At 41.1% G+C, this 19,177-nt stretch overlaps 1 protein-coding gene across 4 annotated transcripts in view; it reads right to left on the bottom strand.

Moving 5' to 3' along the window:
- Positions 1 to 19,177, bottom strand: part of KCNH1 (potassium voltage-gated channel subfamily H member 1) — a 220,261-nt gene that overhangs the window by 187,536 nt on the left and 13,548 nt on the right. For 3 of the 4 annotated variants that reach the window (XR_007628818.1, XR_007628819.1, XM_050314365.1), the window contains exons 1-3: positions 18,785 to 18,956; positions 6,478 to 6,601; positions 6,126 to 6,232 (exon numbers count right to left, since the gene is read on the bottom strand). Coding sequence is in view for 2 of the 4 variants with exons in the window: in XM_050314365.1 (XP_050170322.1) it covers positions 6,126 to 6,232; positions 6,478 to 6,601; positions 18,785 to 18,857 (304 nt within the window). In the remaining 2 variants the exon portion in view is untranslated. Of the gene's footprint in view, positions 1 to 6,125; positions 6,233 to 6,477; positions 6,602 to 18,784; positions 18,957 to 19,177 lie in introns of those variants that run through there. The other variant, XM_050314366.1, reaches the window with a different exon arrangement.

Here is a 19,177-nt window from a genome sequence, read left to right as displayed (position 1 = left end):
ACTGCAGCATGTTCCAGAGTTCTCACAGCAAAACGAGAGTAACTTCCCAGTTTGCATTGATGTACAGCCACACAGAAAGTGTTTACCAGTGTTTCCAACAATACATCTACTTCCATTTACATTTTGTGTTTAGTCCTGGCAACCTCTCTCCCTGGTAAAGTTCAGCGATAATACCAGTGCACAAACAAAGAAGTAAACACTCGTGAGTTACGTTGGCTTCTGTTAGATTTGGAATCAACAGTGAAAGAATCCAGAGTTTGTCTAATGGCATAGGACCAATCATGCTAGAAAAGAGAATGTCACTTCAAAGCTGCAGGAGAAGCAGCGTGAACAACTGGGAAGAAATAAAAATCTACAAACTATGTCTGACAGTAGCCACAGGACCAGCCTGGCTCATGGTATCAAAGTTATGTAGCTAATCCCAGAATTAACAGGTGCAGCTCTTAATAGTCTTTACTGGCCTGAGCACAGTACTTACAGTACCTTAAAGGCAAGATAATTTTAAGGGCTGTGAGTCAAGTCCCAAGTCTTCTCCAGAATAAAACACAGTAAATGTCTGCACACCTTTCAATTAAAAAATGCCACTTGTAACATAAATACTACTGTTTCTTCCCTAACCTTATTTCCAGTTCTGTGTATTTCAACAGTGATGTGTTAAGCCCCTTGCTAAGCAGGAACACCAGCTATTTAATTTCAGTTGAGGTCCTTCAGAAATTCTTACAGCATCAAAGTGAATGAGAACTTATGGGTCTATTCAAGCTTCTCCCCCTGAGCATGCCATTGATCTCTCCTAAGTTTTCCCTCCTGTCAAATAAAAATAGGTTATAACCAAAATCAAAATCACTGTTTAAATATGCTCTTTGCCCACACCTTGACCCATCTAACCAAAGAGGGCAGCTGTTTTTCAAAACTACAAAAATCACACTGTTTAAATAAACCTGCAACACAAAATTTTCTTTTTCTTTTCACAAACTAAACCAAAATTAATTTACAAATACAATGAAAAAAACATGTTTTGACAACTCAGCTGACATCTTCCCTGCCCCTAATGAATGGGGCAAGTTTCCTCAAAGCACAGCCTCTGCATTACTTGATAATGCCTCAGTCAAGCAGTCATCAGACAGGTACTGCCCTGAAGGTAAACAGTCAAGCAATATGGAAAAGGAAAGGATACAAGCCTGTACCCTGTCTCCACCAATTCCTACCTGCAGTGATGCAGATAGCAGGACTTAAGTTATATAAACAGCATGGCTGGCCATTACAGTTACCCCTTTTGGGGTTCCACTTATGCCCAGGTACTCCCTATGAGACTGTTTCTCTCTGTCTCACACAGTTTGAACAGTTTGTCCAATATCATATGAGAGAGAAGCAGCAGATGAGGTGTGATCAGAAAGACTTCGGCAAGCCACAATATCTGCCCAGATTTTAACTAGGTGCTCAGAGAGGCCTGTGACATTTAACCATGCAAGACAAAGAGCAAAAGTTTCCTAAAGACTCTACCTTTGAGCAGAGAGTGTGTACCAAAAGAAAACACACCAACTCAGTATGCAGCTCACCACTCTGTGCCAACACGAACAGATCTTAAAATACATTCCCAGCACTTTAACCGCTGTTACCTTCAGGTCTCCTGCATCTGGTGCTCGGATGCTCTGGCAGCTAATGCTTCTAAAGGTCAGATCTTTACATGCTAAGATAAGGAAAAATCAATTTTAATCCCCAAAGGTGGAATTGCTTCTCACAAGGGTTCTTCTATGACATTGAAAAAACATAGTAGGAAAAAGCTTCATCACACACTCTTGTACTGCAGTAGTGTTGATATGGTTTACCTGTTTCTAAGTTCTCTGAAGAACAAAATGTGATTATAAGGAAAAGGAGGACACAGTTATGACTTGTAATCTTCTATCCATTTACCTCAGACAAAATATTTAAGGATTACTACTGGTAAGTCTTACTGTTCTGTATATGTTTGAGGAGATGACAGCAGATCTTGCTTGCCAACTCATTTTAAGTTATCAAGATCAATGGGAATTATCAGTTTAATGAATCAAAAATACTTAGATCTGACCTTGCTGAAAGTGAATCTGTGAACTCACACAGATGGATTTCACAGGAGATGCAGGCATGCACACCGCTTGACAAATATGGAGCTAGATTTCAACGGGAGGCCCAGGAGGATACCTGTCACTTGACTCCAACACCTCCATTCTTTCCTGCTTCTGGTCCTATGCTAATGATATGGTTTAGCAAAGTTTTCCATCTGGAGACTCTGCTGGAGGCATAACACACACCATATAAATGGTTTTAAATGTTATTAAGCAGCAACAGTTATGAGAAACTCTCCTTCTAGTGGTGGACAACCACAAGTCTACCACCTTGAAATGAATTTTGCTCCTTATAAGTTAGAATGGGGATGTTTGTTTTTTAACCTCTATAGAAAGCACTGGTCCTAAAAATAAATGCAAGTAGAATCTCCCAAATCACTCTTTTGGGCTTATTTGTCATTCTCTGATGTCTAAAAGCTTTCTAATGCACTGGGGGAGGAAGGTAGGGGGAGATGGTGGTGCACATGTTAAAATAAATTAAAAAAAAATCAAACAAACAAAAATACCATATTCATGGTAATAAATTTGTTTAACATTCAAGCACCCAGAAACCAGGGAAGTGAACCCCAGCACAAACGGAAAGTGAATACCAGCCTTCGGGACTATCACCGTAATTTATCTACTTAGCAAAGAGCTACCGATTAACCAAATTACTTTGCAGTGTGCAAAACAGTTACCTACAGCCAAACCAGTATTCTGGCAAGCATTCTGCTAGCCCCATCTGTAGAAAACCTCTGAGAAAAAAATAAAAAATAAAAAAGGTGTCATAACACTCTCTGCAGCACAGCTGCAGACCATAAGCAATGGGAATGCCTTTACTCAGACAGGGGACACTTGAAGGCTCTTTGTAACTCTTGATGCACTTTAGTTTTGAAGAGTTCACCCCAATTCAGATATTCTTCCACTGAAGTAGATCAAGTACTGCATAGAAAAAGGGGTTAGATTTCAGATGGGCACCACCTCTTCAGAGGCAGACAGAAGTAAGTAAATTTGTATTATTACCAAAAATTTACTTCTTTAATAATGGAAGCAAGTTCATGTAGATCAAGCCTGCTTTTGTACTGCTTGTAACCCAGATCTACATTGTAGATATAAAACTAGACAAGGAACATCCAATTTTAATTTACTCAGCCATTTTTAATCCATGAGGCTGACCATGAAGTGTAAAAACCTAACAAATGGCTGTCAAGGTCTCATAAGAAGTTAGATGTGTAAACTGCATCAATTCAGATAAGGTAAGATATGACTAAGGCTAGATACAAAATATTTTCTAATACATTTGGCTGTACCCTTCCTCAGTGTAAGTTAACATATTTCCACTGATTTCAGACTTAGCAATGTTTTTATTTTCCCATATAAAAATAAACAATACTTCCAGCCTCACTCTCCATTCACATCTAATCAAACAACGGAACTGAAACTCTCATGTGAAATTACTGTCAACCTGTGTGTTGTCATTTTGCAGTCCAAACTAAAGAAAGCTTTTGCTCTGCCTCTTTCCAGGTATGGCCATGAATCCCCACTGAATGCAACTGGATGGTATCAAAGCAACAATGACAAAAATCTGGTGTCTGTGCACCTGCTTGTTCTAATTGCTTCCAATTATCCTGAAGGAGCTCTGCATTTCTGGGAAGCAATTATTCCAGAGAATAGAATAACAATGATTGTCACATATCTGTTAGGTAATCAAGGGCTTAGCCCAAGGAACCATCTTAACATCAAGTTCTGAAAACAGGGAATATAGTCACTTTTGGATGGGGGGAGGACTGGACAAAGAAAGGGAAGGCCAGGGTAGAGACAGTACCCATAAATGCAAATACAATGAAGGCAGAAAATTAACTCAAAACTCCTATTTTGTTTTTCTTTTTTCCTCCAGAAGGACAGAGACTGTATTGTTAAAACAACCAGAATTACATTAAATGTGCAGGCTGTGGAAAATGACCAATTATCGAACAGCTCAAAAATGGAAGAAAAGCTTGCTATTTATCACAACTGTTAGTTTATAAGGAGGTAGTAGACAAGTAAAGAATAAGAAAAATCCATTTCCTGTCTGTTTTACTGGCTAATTTGAAGAAGAAAAATAGAATGAGGAAAGAACAGAGAGACAAAACAGAAGAAACAAACAGCAGGAAAAAAAGATGTCTAACAAAATTCAGGTTCCTTTCCAAAAGCTTCAAACTGAGAGTAGGTTGAAACCAATCCTGTTCATTACCTGAGCTGGCAACTGCCATAGTTGCATGCAGAAGTAAGGTGACCACAAAGGAAAGGCCACTTAGCAGTCTGGGTGCTAAGTGACTGGTAAATATGACAGTATTTTTCTATGATGTGGCCTATTTTGAGAAAAAGCTGCAGGATGTTCCCTTTTTGATATTTTTCAGTTACACCTCTCTAGTGTTATTAGGCAGTCTCTGTAACAGTAGTTAATGTATCTCTAAAGCTACAAATCTAACAAACATTAAGTGCCCTGCGTTTTGTTAAACTTAAAAGCAAACTCTGTGCTTTCCTTTTTCCCATGCCTGTGACCCTCTGTGTACAGAGCAGAATCACTGCAGCTCTGTCTTTTGGCATGTCACACAACACAGCTACTGCACAGCTGGACTTTGTTCTGAGCTGCCTCTCCTCAGGGAAGTGCACAGCAGGGCAGGAAACATTCCTCACTCCGTGGTTACCTTGCTTTAAATCTGCATAAAAGACAGAGAGGCCCCAGGCTCTACTGCAGGCCATATGCTGCAGCAACAACAGAGGAGTAGCTGCACAGTCTCTTGGTGCCAAGTCACTGCTAACTAAGAGAAAATTTCGGACCCTCCTAGATCCCATGACTGCAGCTTATTTACTTGGCTTTAGACGCACAGATGTGAGATGCATATGGTCCCCACAGCCACTAGCTAAGCTAGGAACAGAAATTGGCTTTTAAAAATAGGTAAAGTTTGGAGGTAGGAGGAAAGCAGCACGAAACAAGTCCATTTAGATAGTGCTAACAGCTTTCCAAATTAGTTGAACAAGCAAAACTGTACTCCAGAAGAGTCCTGAGCAATGGCATCATGTTGAAAGTCATGATGCTTTCAAAAGACTGAAAAGAGAAGACGATGACTAAAAGAGAGATTAAACTCAGGGATTTTTTTTTTTCTCTCTGAAAGGTAACAAAAACCAACTCCATGTACTTTGGCATGAACACCTGTTTAAAGAATAGTTTAATTATGATAGAAAACAAGCAGCTCCACATATCCAGAGATCAGCACTAGCATACATAATTATTATCTTTTAGCCTTTATGAAGTGCCTGTGTTTCTCTCACCAAACTCCATCACTACTACCTGGTCATTCCAAAAGAAATATCAATCATTCACACATACAGATAGATTGGATAACATTCCCCCAGAAAACGGATCTAACAAGAAACAAAGCAGCAGTAGTGTTAACTGTGAAAGATGACATCACAGCAGTTTAAGTTATATTTTGTGGTTAAAGTACCCCATGCTTACTAATGTGGAACTGATCAAATTGATCATCACAGCTGTAATGGGAAGAAGCTTCTAGCAGGATGCTTCTGCAAGGTACACTCCCCTGTACACAGGCAGTACCAGTTTCATGATTAGAAGGCAAAACTTTTAAGAGCAAAATAAGTTATAGAATGCAAACTTTCAGCTTATTCCAAAACTACTGAATACTGGCTTTGCTATATCAAGTTTTTAAAAATTGAAAAAGTATGTTCTCTATAGCAGAAACTATTTGCACAAACCTAACTTGTGTATTATCATTGCTGATGGACTCTTCAGTGTTGTCTTAAAGCATCACATACAAATTACTCTAAACGTCAGAACAAATTAGAGAGCTTCCTCTGCCTCCCTGAGTGACTTTCATCTCTAATGTTCTCATTTCTCCCTTCTAGATCAAGTGGCAGAACTGGGGCTCATTTAGCCCTAGATAAAGCACGGTCCTCCAGGCTGAGAGAATCACAGTTTACACTATAATTTAAAGCAACTTTACTCACCTACATTAATGAAAAAAACAATCAATTACTTACTGTTCTTCTTGTACATCAAGATTTCAAAGGAGTTCATCTCATAGTTCTCAAATGTTTGCCGGACCTTGTCAATTGTATCCTTGTCTGTCAGCTCTCCATACATAAAACTGTGAATAAAGAAAGAGGTTCAGTCAGATACTAAACAAAGACACAAAGCAATTTATTTACAGTGTAAAAAGGACCCCGTTAGAAATAGCTCTTATTTGATTTTGTTTCACCTGGAAATCATATTTGACAGATGTAGCCCCAAAAGATAAAAGACAAAACTGGAATAAACAGATTACTTTTCTCCTCAAACAACAAGCACAACACTACAAGCTATTTAACAGAAAATAAATCTGTTCTCAAATACCTGCAGGTGCTGCTTTTTTGCATAACTTCTGCTCTGTGATATCCTGATAACTTGCAAAATCCATCGTTGCTATAGACAATGGGCCAATCCACTATCTGTGCATTACCCAAGACGAAATTAGTATCTGTTTGAAAAAGCACATCAGTCAGACATTAGACAAGGCTATGGTTGCATTAGAGGAAATACTCATTTCAGGACCCAGTATCAATTGCTTCAGTCCCTGAACAATTTTTCCCAGATATTCCCACTGCAATCAACATTATTATTCTTGGTTTTAATTTTAAGTAAATTCTTATTTTTAAAAAAGTATTAATTACTTATACAAGAGTATAAAAGCATAAAAGGATAGGTTTATGCAAATGAAACACATGATGATCAAGCGGGTAAAATTCATCTCTTGACAGAAGACGCATTTCCTCTGTGCCACATGCACTGATCCACCACAATACTCAGTTTGAATGTGAAGGCTTTAACAGTGGCCAAACCAACAAATGAGTAATACTTCTCCTCCCTGAATGCAGACACCATGGCCCCTCTCAATTGCCTTCACTGGGGGCCACACAAACTCAAATACTTCTTGTGTGACGGATACAGCACAGCACTCCCAAAGAGACACGCAGGAACCAAGGTTAGCATTTACACCAGTAGAAGGCACTTTCTGTTTGCAATACAAGCCATAAAGAGTTTCAATCAGTAAGAAAAAAAACTAAGCAGGATTCACACCTCTATTCTCACTAGATCTGCCCATGACACTTTTTTTATGACTGCTACCTCAAAACTACACCTGTGCCAAGACAGACAGCAGCATTGCTGCCTGAGCACTGGCAGGCAGGAGGAGATGGTGGCTCTTCTCCCAACAGCAAAGACCCTCTGGCTTTTGAAAGAAAGGCTGGGCAGTGACATGAGATCAATAGGCCTTCATACCTAAGGGGAGCTTTTAAGGGAGTCCACCTCACTGTCTACTTTTCAGGATCTGCCCCCAACTGCTCAAATATACATAGTCATCATCAATGCCTCCTGCAACCACAAGCAAGACATTTTACCTATTAATTGCAAAGAGTTCTGTTTATTTTAACTTCCCCTTTCAAAATCTTTCACCCCATTGCAAACTTCAAGTGGGTATAAATAAAACATTCCTGTAACTATCTAATTCCATTGCTCAATTCCATAAGCATGACCAAGTACATCTTTATACACTCTTTAGAATGAAACACACCAGTAGTATAACTTCAGGACATTTTAGCTGCTTTGTTTCTCACAACCTCTTTTAAATGCCATGGTTTTTTGCTTTCTTCTTTGGAAGAAACATTTTCTTCCAAAAACATTACATATCTTTTACCCTTTCCTAAGAATAAGCTGTCATTTCTCATGGCTTAAGCAAGTGCTTTTGAATGTCTATTATAAACACTATGTTATACTATCTTAGGATATTTTTAAATTTCATCAGGAAGTACAAAAAGAAATGACAAAAAAGTATGTAAATACAAATGTTAGGCCAGGTCCTGCCATGATCTGAATGGTGTTATTTCATGCATTAATTCCTTCTCACTGTCTCCCTTTCTCAAAAGGTAACTTTCACCTCACTTCATTTCCGAAAGAGTTTCCATTAAGCATTTGCCTGCCATTCACTTAAACCTCACTGTCTTCAGATAAATAATCTCTTTTTGTTTTTATTGAAGGCTACAGTAGGGCACATTTTTGATGGCCATCACTGTGTTAATCCTGCTTTCATCTAGCCTTGCAATGCTTCTGTGAGGTACAACAGTGCTTTTGCCCCCTTTTTACAGGTAAAAGCAAAGACCTAATCCATAAGGGGATTTAAGTACCAAATGGTGAGACTGCAACAGTCTAGCCCCTAAATGCCTGGCTATCAAAGACTTTGTAGCTGGATGCTCTGTGAGTAGTGATGGAGAGGAGAGCTGAAAAAATTAACCCAGCAAATAGAAACCTGCCCAAATTAAACAATGGAAAACAATGGAAAAAAAAAAAGGGATATTTTCAGATTGGGTTTTTCCCCCTTTCCTATATTACTTATAATACCTAATATTTTAACATAAGCCCAGATCTCACAGACAATACAAAGATTCTTTGCCATTACTACAGAAGCTAAAGAATCACATTCCCACTTGCTTACATTTTGGCCAATTGAAGCCCTTACTTTCTCGGACTGGCAGTTTCCAAAGGATGCACAGAGACCATGTCCACATTTCCCTCCTCCAACAGCAGTTAGGACATTCTCCTACAAGATGCAGGGCTACCTGAGGGCAGTGACAGCTCAGCCTTTATTTCAGCTCCTGAATGACTAATTATCAAGCTACCTAAGAGGACAGATGTCAACATCCTCACCATATGAGTTTTAAGTCAGTGTGACTTGGCCACTGTATTTTATGCACCCCTATTAGGCAACCCTGTTAGTCTACAGTGGGTGAGCCTCTCTGGGAGGTGGAGGTACAATGCTTCATCAGAGAGTTCAGGCTGGGCTTAGTTGTGAGTTACAAGCAATCTGAGAGATCTTTACGTACCTGCAAAGCTTTAAAGAAAAGATCTCGGGCATCAAACAATTCAAAGAACAAGGCAGAGGTTTCCACAGTCCCATTGTTTCCTAAGTGTCTCTCCCTTCCAGCTAGTTCCCATTTCAAGCATCTTCACCTTTCTTTGATCCAGGCTTTACATAGCTGACAAACATACTGCATTTCTTCAGAAGGAGTATCTCCAACAACGGTGTTTTGCCTGTGTGAACACTGGCAAGACACAGCATAAAATAAGGACTCCCACTTATACCACCCCTGCACAGTTTATTCTGACAGATAACCAGAGATAAAAGGGCTGTCCTCATTGCTATCATTTACATTCAATTGCATTGACATTCTTGACAATGTGCTGCTTGGAGACAGCTCATAATCCGCTAAAAAATTGTTCCTAACATAAGAAAATATTAAATAACATCCAGTGAGGCAAATATTGCCACTTCACCCACAGGGACATGGGGTCCCAGAGGCCAGGAAACAGCTGTGGTTTTGTTACACAACAAGCACGAGGGATGTTTCCAAGCATCACAGGGAAGAGCCTCTTGGGGACTCACAAGTGGGTCAACAAGGCCAGGAAATGAGTTGATTGGGAGGACCATGAAGAAATCCACTGCTAAAGTCTCTTCAAAGACACTGGTGAAATGGACATGGGATAGTACTTAAACTCTTTAGTGACTTTAGGCACCTCTTTGAAAGGACTCAACGGACTTCCTTACCAGGAAATCAATTTCTATCACAATGGCAATTGGATTAGCAGTATTGCCTGGCCTGAGGAGAAGCTGTATCACTGGCCCCTCTTATGAGCTCCAAGATGAACTGAGCAAGAACTGGAGAGGGCAGGCTCCTGTAAAAGATCTAGGGTTCTGGCTTATGTTGCATTTGGCACAGTCTGAGCAAGACCATTGGGAGGCAAGGAAATACGTAGAATTGCAGCACAGAGTACATCGTGCTCTAGAAACACAAGTAAGAACTGTAGCACCACAAAGGCAGCCCAGTTACTTGCATGAGTAGGGCAGGCTTCTGTGATGAGGGTCTGCAGCACTGGTTACTTTGTGAAGTGCCTCACACTTCACATTTTCTAGTCTGCATTTTCTACAGGTCAGTTCCGCTCACTTCAGTGTACCCTCATGTCAGTCTTTACACACTCAAATGTCAGATTCATTTTGGATTATCACTTTAAAGTAGATATGGCTGCTTTAAAGCAGCCAGAAAAACATTTTAACTCCTTCCAAAATGTAAGAATGGATTTCACTAAGGCACTGAAACCAGTACTTTCCTCCACTCAGAAAATAAACCCTTACAGACAAATCAGAAAATGCCTTTCCAAATAACCTTGGTCCTTTAACAACAGCAATAGCAAGCATCTAGAACAACTATCTTCACCAAAACTAACGTGCCTACTGAATCCTATGTCACATATAGTACTTTGTTTAACCAAAACCGTCCATCAGCTCAAACTTCTAAAATGCCTGAAGACAAGATGCACTCATAGACGCGTGTCTGGCCAGAACTAGCTGCCTGAGGAGAGGTTACCTTCTTGCAAGAGCAGGGAGCAAGTGCTTCCTCCCAACCATTCCCCTGCACAGCCACACATTCACATCCCTTGCATACCAGCCTCTCCTGTAAGGCGGAGCTTGCCAAGACAAGATCCCCGCCTCATTCTGGAGGCCAGTTCTGTCCTCCCTGTCCCTTCAGTGATGCACAGGTCCTCTTCTGGGACACACTGTCAGAATGTCAGAGACCAGCACCCAGACATATTCCCACAGCAGTGCCAGACACATTCCCTCCCACATTGCAGACATGTTCCCACATTGCACAGAGGAAGCCAAGGGGAAACCTCTGCTCAGCAATTTGTAGTGCAGACCTTGGTAATAAGAAAGGCTGCTGCCCACTGCACCATCACATATGTGCGCCTGTCAAAGCTCCCACAAGTGTGCTCAGGTTTGTGTAGTGCACAAATGTAATTTAAATATATTGCTATCTTTTCCCCACAGTCAGCACACAAATACAAAACTCAAAAGGTTTGCTCCTAATTTATCCCCCTCTCAGTGAAAGGAGATCCAGGCTCACCATGGTGGCAAGACCTGTTCCTCACCAAACTTGCTAGTTCTCCCATCAGACTCCGACAGAACAGGAACTGCCCTCCTACACAGCACTGGTTACTGAGACCAGCAGGTCATTTTTTTATCAATCCTTTTATAGATCTTGAGCAGAGCAAACCTAGACCTCCAGCATTACCAAGCACAAATCACTTCTACAGCAGAACTAAAAGAACTGCAGAGTACATATGTTTCTTACCCTGCCCATGGTCATTAGGAATGGTGGTGGAGGATACAACCTCCTTAGCTACTGCCCCCTTAGCTGGGAACGAAGCTGCACAGGTGCTATGTCACAGCCAGCTTAAGAACAAGGGGCAAACGAATTCCCAAACAATTCTGCTATTTACAAACTTGCGACTTTGCATCACAAACAGCATTATTTGGACATGGGGAAAAGAGACACTGATTCATTTCTGTTTAATTTTTGCCCAATGCAGGAAAATCAAACTTTGTAAGTAGGCCTGTCAGAGTTGATACCAAAGGATAGATACGTATGTATTTTTGCTCATGTTTAGTCTTAGCTTTGAAAAAAAGCAGTATAAAAAAAAAAAGGTGTTTAGTCAGATTGATTAGTTACATTGTTCAAATGTAATTTCAGAAAACAAAATATGGCCCTCAATCAGTACAAATAAGTCAAACTAAATTTCAAGTTCTTATTCGATCCTTTCTTTCCTTCCATGGGATTTGAGGCTTGCACTTCAGAGACCGACCACATTTTCATCTTAACAAAAGTGCTGTAACTGTAGTCAAAGCAAGTACAGAACTGCTCAAATGACAGAAAGACCATTCATATGGTAGAATAAGAAGAATAAATTCTGCTCTTCCATCCACATCTTCCTGTAGAAGTCAGTGGTTACATGGATATATGGTTACATGGATACTCACATCCACTCAGTATCCTCTTGATTTCATTCCTGGAGTGGAAGTGCATAGTTGTTTCAATATTCCATTGAACACCATCTCTCTACAGAATAATGATATAGTGGCCTCAAAATTGTACATCCTTAGTACTGAGGTCAAAATTTTTAAGCTGTATCCTCACTCTGATACAAAAAACATATCATAAAACCCTATAGATAATTTCATTTGGGCTTACATGTTTTCTATGTTAATTTACTTTACAAAACCAAAAATGGATGTAAAAGCTCCTTGGTTGCCAAAGAATGAACGCAAATCCTCTAAATGCAGGCATTTCATGTTTATTCAAATATGACTTAAACTGTCTTGTGTACTCCAAGGCATAGTGGAAGTACAGGCTGAAGAGAATTATTAAAAAATATATTTCATCATATTTATCACATATAAACAAGAGAGACACTAACTCAAACAACAGCTTCAACTGACTCAGTTTAAATCATTATAGAAAATTAATGCTAATTGCAAGCAGCAGTATAGATAAAAACTACTGGTTCTATCTCAACATTTGTTACTTTGGATTGTTATAGGAAATATTTTACTGCAAACCTCTACCATGAGAAAAGTTCAAATTGAAAATAATATCTTTCCAATACTAGTAGCTGTAAAATCTTCATCATTATCTGTATTTTTAAAAAAATAAAACCAACTACTGCAGAATAATGGAACAAGAATAGCTGAAATTGCACTACAAGTGCACCAAAGCTGCCATATGCATTTTATGCATAACACAGTTCTTCACCTATCCTTGATGTACTGTCCATACTGAGGAACTAACAACAACAATAATTAAAAACAAAACCCAAACACAACATTTACACAATTATGACACTATCATGAGATAATTAGATAACTTTCAGAGAGTTCATCAGTTGCTAAGAGTCGTATATTGCACCACTCTTATTAAAGAACAAAAACACTGTTTAGCAGTGAGACTTCATCGTTCGATTGGTCAGGGTTTCTTTTCCCCTCCCATCTGATCTTAAAACTAATCCAGGAAAACTCATGCTTTAGTTGTATTGATTATATGAGTCTTTCTTCAGTTTAAAGAAGCCATTTGATTTACTGATTATAGCCTTAAAAGCATTTGACGAGACCTTACTCCCTGCTCACTTTTATCTATGTGAATTTCAAAAGTGCATTAACAAATTCTCCAGTGAATGGGTTTCATTAAGATTTGTTTTACAATCTTGTTCTAGGATTTAACTTAGAAATGGATTGATCTGTTGAATTATCACAGTAGAACTTCTTGAGCTTTCAGAACATTAATTTTAAAGCATATTACCCATCATGTCTGTGTTGTACATTTTTTTTCTTGCAATCTATAAAAGCAATTTTAAGGAAATCAGGTCTTACATTTCTAAATGCATAAAAGTGCACACACAAAACTAGACTTCCAGCCTAGTAAAAAAATTTATATTCAATTCAAGTGAAATTGAGAAAAAAAAAAAAGTCAAAAGACATTTCAATGTAGTGACCAATTATATGAAAAGCATGGATGAAAATATATGAGTCTCCACAGCTGTTAACATAGAAAAGAAGGAAGATCAGGAATAACAAAACCCTTTGTTTCATTCTATTTGGGAAAATGTCCTTAATGAGGAAGCTACAATTTGTGCCCTTGCAATTTCTGAAGGTTTGCTGCTTTTATGGAGAAATGTCTTGTTTTAATTAATGCCAACAGACAGACCTATGCCAGTGGACTTTACTCAGACAAAAGTAATTTTACAGAAAATTTTGAAGAAATTGGGCCTTTTGGGATTAGATACAAAAAGGTACAGACTCAAGTTCAATCACTGGGCACCAGATTTGTAGAGGATAACACTCACTTTGCCTTTCACAGGGCAAGTCATACTAATGACAAGAGAAACAAAATCTTCGGCTAAAGGCACTCTATACATATAGCACCATCTTATTACTGACCCAGCAACTTCCCGTGCACTTTTCACAAGGCAAAGAGCTTTTCATGCAAGGGAAGAGGAGCATTCTCCAGGCCAGATCCCTCTATACCATTACAGTGGGGGAGGGAGGGGTATGCTGAAATTAACCCACTGAAGTTTGGAAGGTGGAAGAGATTTTAAACAGGCAGTGTGGACTAGAGAACCTCCTGCACATCTGCTACAGCCTTACAACTCAGCCCATTTGAGAGCTGCCATCACAGATGTTGCACCTCATAAGGAATACCTCAATATTGTCCTTCCCTATGCAGTCAACTTTGTCCTTTTCAATACTTTCATGTCCAAAACAGTCACTAAAATGCATTTCCCTATTCAGCAGACCCACACTAGGATTTAATTTACCTGCAGCACAAGGTTTCTGAGCTGTTCCTCTGCAAATAATGAATTTCACCCAGTGCTGCCTAAAGATTCATCGAAAATTATGGAAATTTATGAACTGTCAGGAAACCAAACATATTCTATCAAAACAGGAAAGTATACTCCACCTCAGAAATGTGTTTGCTAATTTCAACAAAAGCAGTCCAGTTCTCAGTATGAAAATATTTTCTGGACCACTTATGCTCTTTACTGAAAATGTTGCGGTGGTATCAGGTGATACCCAGCATCCGACTACCCTTGGTGCCTCTCCTAGGGAAGATGGTGCAGAGGTTGTCACATAAATATGTGTTCCTTACCAACACAGCAGCTCAACAGTCTGAAAGCAGTTAAACCCACAACACTTCAGATACCAAACCCTACCTTTGGGGAAGCACAATCTACTTTGCTGCTTCTGCACCCAAATCATATCAGTTGCAGCCAGGTCTGCATCTCCATGTCACACTGCTCACTGCTTTAGGCTTTGAAGGGAAGGCAGACAGAGCCAGATTGCGGCAGACACAGCACCGTCAGGTTAAGGATCCTTTGCACATTGTTAATTTAAATCAGCATGTTATTCGTTTTCGTTACTCGGTTTTGTTCTTTGTTCTCCATTAAGTTTCTTTGTATTTCTCTCTGACCAAACATAAAAACAACTATTTCAGTTTCAGAAGTGCTCATAATAAAGTTAATTTCTCTACCAGGTTTCAGGTGATGGTACAAGGCTAGCATGCCCAGGTTGCAAAACGTTTATTGTACTGGGACTTTAGAGTCTCTAATGAAAGCAATGTCCTAAATCATGGAAATGTCTCTTATACTCAGGATCTGTGTCTGAAGGTGCTTTTTCTTTCCCTCTACAGAGAACTGTCTGCATTCTCCATCAAAAGGTGCAGGTTTGCTTCCACACCTAACATTTCCTCAGGGTGCTCCCAGGAGACTTAGTGAAAACAAAACTAAATTCACACAAGCCTTATGCCTTCTAACTTCCCCTTCTTCCAACCTCCTCATTTTGTCCATAAATCAGAAAAGCATCTGTGACTACCATTGAAATTCCAGAGCCATGTAAACACAGGGCTTACTTTTGCCATCCTTACACATGCACAGCTATCAAACACCTCGGTGAGAATTTTGACCAAGGAAGGACTGAAGAATCCAGCTGCCATTTACATAAACTGAGGATTGGGGTTGCCTTCAGTTATTGATAAAGTATTGGAATATTACAAAGAATTAGTATTCTCTACAGTATATTGCACCACTTGAATCAGGTGCCCTGGCCATGATCCAGGTTTATAACTGTTATTATTACAGTGCCTCTATACTGTGGATGTATTACATTACCAAGAAAAACATTAATACCACATTAGCAGTAACCATCAGGGCTACTGATTCTTTATATACTGCACTGTTTTACAGCATGGACTCATTTTCTGTCCCAGTGGGTGTTCTGATCTTTAAATATTTCAATGCTTCAAACAAATTTTTGTCAACCAAGCACTGCATGCAACATTTATTTTTCTAGCTCTGCATGGCTAGTAGAGAAACACAGCCTTTAAACATTAAATACAAGAAATTAGAATTATGATGTCCCTCACTTCAAAGAGGAACAAATCTAAAGTTCACACTTCATCCAAAAGATCTTGTGAGATAAAAATCCCAGAGGACCAGATGAGGTCCACAAGTCTAAAAAGATGACATGTAAAGTATTCCTTCCTGTGTGTGCTACCATAAGGCTATCTTATCCCAGGGTGGGTTGAGAAATTCTCAATTCCTTCTTTACTCCAATGTGTAGGAAGGAAATACTGTGCAGCTTCTAACCCTAGCACAGCTCCTTTGGATTGCATTCAGTGCATGAGAACCCATCTCAGCAGATTTGCAACCCCAGAAGAAACTCATCCCTAGTAACTCTAAAGGAGATGATTCAGACCAAAGGAGTTTGAAATGCATCTTGCTGCAGATGGTGTGATGTAAACATGAGCAAAATACTAATCCTAATGGAAAAAATCTGAACTTGCATGCCTACAGTCTATTACCGTTAGCCATTAAATGTGCATCAGCTTACCAGTCCCACATCTAATATGAGAGGTTGTCCAAAGAATTCCTTGTTAAACTACCAGTAAAAAAAGTTATAATTAGTGCTGTCCTAAAAGCAATGCTTCCAAAAGAGGCTGCATGCCAATTCTTTTGTCATTGCCATACAGCCTCTTTCAAGAGTTAACACCCCCTGCCTCAAAACATAACACGTTGCGAGAACATGCTTTCCTCAGTTCACCTGTGACTGATGATATGCATATCATATACAAGTTCCTTTAAGTGAAGCACTTATTCAGTACATATTTCTGTTCAATTACCAAATTCCTCTCCTTTCAAAGGGAATCCTCCCCAAATCAGGAACATTCCTATATCTGTATGAACTCAGTATCTGTTGGCACTTCTTAACTTACTTGCATGTGCCAGCAAATATAGTTTGACAACAAGCCCAAGGTTTATTTAGCAAATCCCAAATGGCCTAGATAGTTTAATTGTGGGTCACATTACTACCCAACTGAATGAAACCAAGAAAGGGGAGCCAAACCTCAAGCTTTATGAGCCCATTTAAGCACTCATCCTGTGGGCATCCCAAATCATCTCAATGGCCAAGTAGGCAGGCCAAGACAAGACAGGCAACAAGGAACCTGTACATTTCCATACTGCCCCCATGCTGGCCAGCACAGCCCCATCTCATGAGGAGAGAAAGGAATCTATCCTTGCCTCCTGAAAGAGACAGAGGTTAATGAGGCTGATGGTCACACCTTAGAACTGATTCATACAGCATTTGTATGTGCCAGTATCACATTTACAGCAAAGCTGGACTGGGTCAGCAAAAACTGCAAGGCACATTATGGAAGAAATGGGCTGCTAAACCCAAGTCACTCCCCTAAGCTTCTCCCAGTATGTCTGAACTGTGCATTGTTTCCTACCAAGCTTAATCTAAAAATTTTTGTTGATTACAGCCTTCAGGACTTGCTTAGCATTTGAAAACGATCTACTGTCATTTTACCTGTGCAGTCTATCACCATACTGTGTTATGACACCTTCTTAATAATGGGGGAAGAGAGGAAGAAACAGAGCATAGCTTCTGCTGTATGATTCCCCCCATCTCCAAGCCTCAACTGATTTATTGCATCAAGGTTTTGGCACTGAAAGCCAAATGAGAAAATTGGTTTTTAATGAAGAAAATCATCTACAAAGTCAAGACAGTTTTAAGAAAAGCCTTCTATAACTGTTGTTGGAAGATTAGAGAGGCAGTCCAAATGTGATGAAATGTAACATTCACTAAAAAAAAAAGTGCAAGATTCACTGTAAAACTGGTATTTTTTTCAAAAATGCAGCTTTGAACCCCTTCTCTTCTACACAAAAGTTACAGAGAGAAATAACCTATAAAAAGAGCCTCACAATTTTATGTGAACATATGGTCTTATCAAAGGCTATTTCTCCAATAATATTGCCTAATTGGAAAAAAAATTAAAACCATTCTTGGAATCATTTGAGTTTTTAGCTGCTTATCAAGAGGGTTAATTGTCTTTGCCTTATCAGAACAAACTGACTATGTTTTTAATAAATTAACTTGTCTTCAAAAGGAGCTTGATCCTGCATATTCTCAATCATACTACAAATTTTTAATCCCTTAAGTAACCCCCTTGAAGTCAATGGAAGCATTAAAAATGGCACAACTTAGACTCGGGGTTTTAAAAGAAACGCACATGCCTAGGTTAAACAAATACACGAACGCTTGCATGGTCGCCGGCTCACTGAGGAGCAGCTTTTGGTAAGTCCCCTAAGTGAAAGAATCTGGATAACATTAATGCATATTTGCATGCAATTGTGAAATTCGAGGCATTTTCCACTCCAGTTTTCCAAGAGACAGACCTGGTTACAGAGTACTAGGGGGAAAAAAAAAAAAAAAAAGGAAAAAGAAAAAAAATATCTGCCCTCAGCCTTCAAAATGGTAAACTCTCTCCTCACTTATGACAAACCTTCCATTTCAACCGGGGCAGGCAGCCCTCGCCGATGCCCCCGCACTGGGCTTTCCGTGCCCAGAGACCATCTTGAATCCCCGCACCTTCTCCCCGGCCGGAGCCGCCGCCGGCCCCGACGCCCCGCGCCCCCCGCCCCGGGTGCGGCGCTGCCCCCGCTGGCCCCGAGGCACAGGTCCGGCCCCGCCGCAGCCACCGGTTCTCTCCGTCCGCCCCGCCGTGCGGGTGCACCTGCAGCCCGAGTCCCGCCGCCCGGGCCGGGGGCTCCCCGCAGGACTTGGGCGGAGCAGCCGGCACCGGCTCCCGCACCTGGATGTGCCGCTCCGGCGGAGCCGCCCGGCGGCTGCCAGGGCTCCGCGCCCCCCGCCCGGCGCTGCCCCCGCAGAAGGAGCGGCGGGGCTGCTTCGCCCCGGCGAGGGCTCGCCCGCCGTGCCCCTTACCATTAGACCTTCGCACGATGTTCTCCAGGAACGTGTTCTGAGGCGCCACCAGCCCTCGCCTTCCCCCGGCCATAGTCGCTCTGCGGGAGCGCAGCGTGGCGCGGAGGCTCCGCTCAGGGCCGCGCCGACCCACGCTCTGCTGCGCCGCCGCCCGCCCGCCCCGCGCTCCTCATGCCTCCGCCGGGACCAGCACCCGCGGCTGTGCGGCACCGCCGCTCCCGCCGCCGCCTCCCCGCACCGCAGCCCCGCGCCGCCGCCGGACCGCTCCGCAGCGACCCCCGCCGGCCGCCGCCGCGCCGCAGCCACGGGGCTGCAGCGCCATCGTCTGGGGCCGGCACGGCGGCGTCCCGGGATGCGCTCGGCCCGTCGCGGGCGGACAGCGCATCCCGGCGG

Source organism: Myiozetetes cayanensis, unplaced genomic scaffold (genome assembly GCF_022539395.1).
Source record: "Myiozetetes cayanensis isolate MyiCay16 unplaced genomic scaffold, myiCay2020 scf2-11, whole genome shotgun sequence".
Classification (NCBI taxonomy): domain Eukaryota; kingdom Metazoa; phylum Chordata; class Aves; order Passeriformes; family Tyrannidae; genus Myiozetetes; species Myiozetetes cayanensis.
Note: the sequence above shows the minus strand (reverse complement) of the source record. Positions and strands in the feature narration are given on the sequence as shown.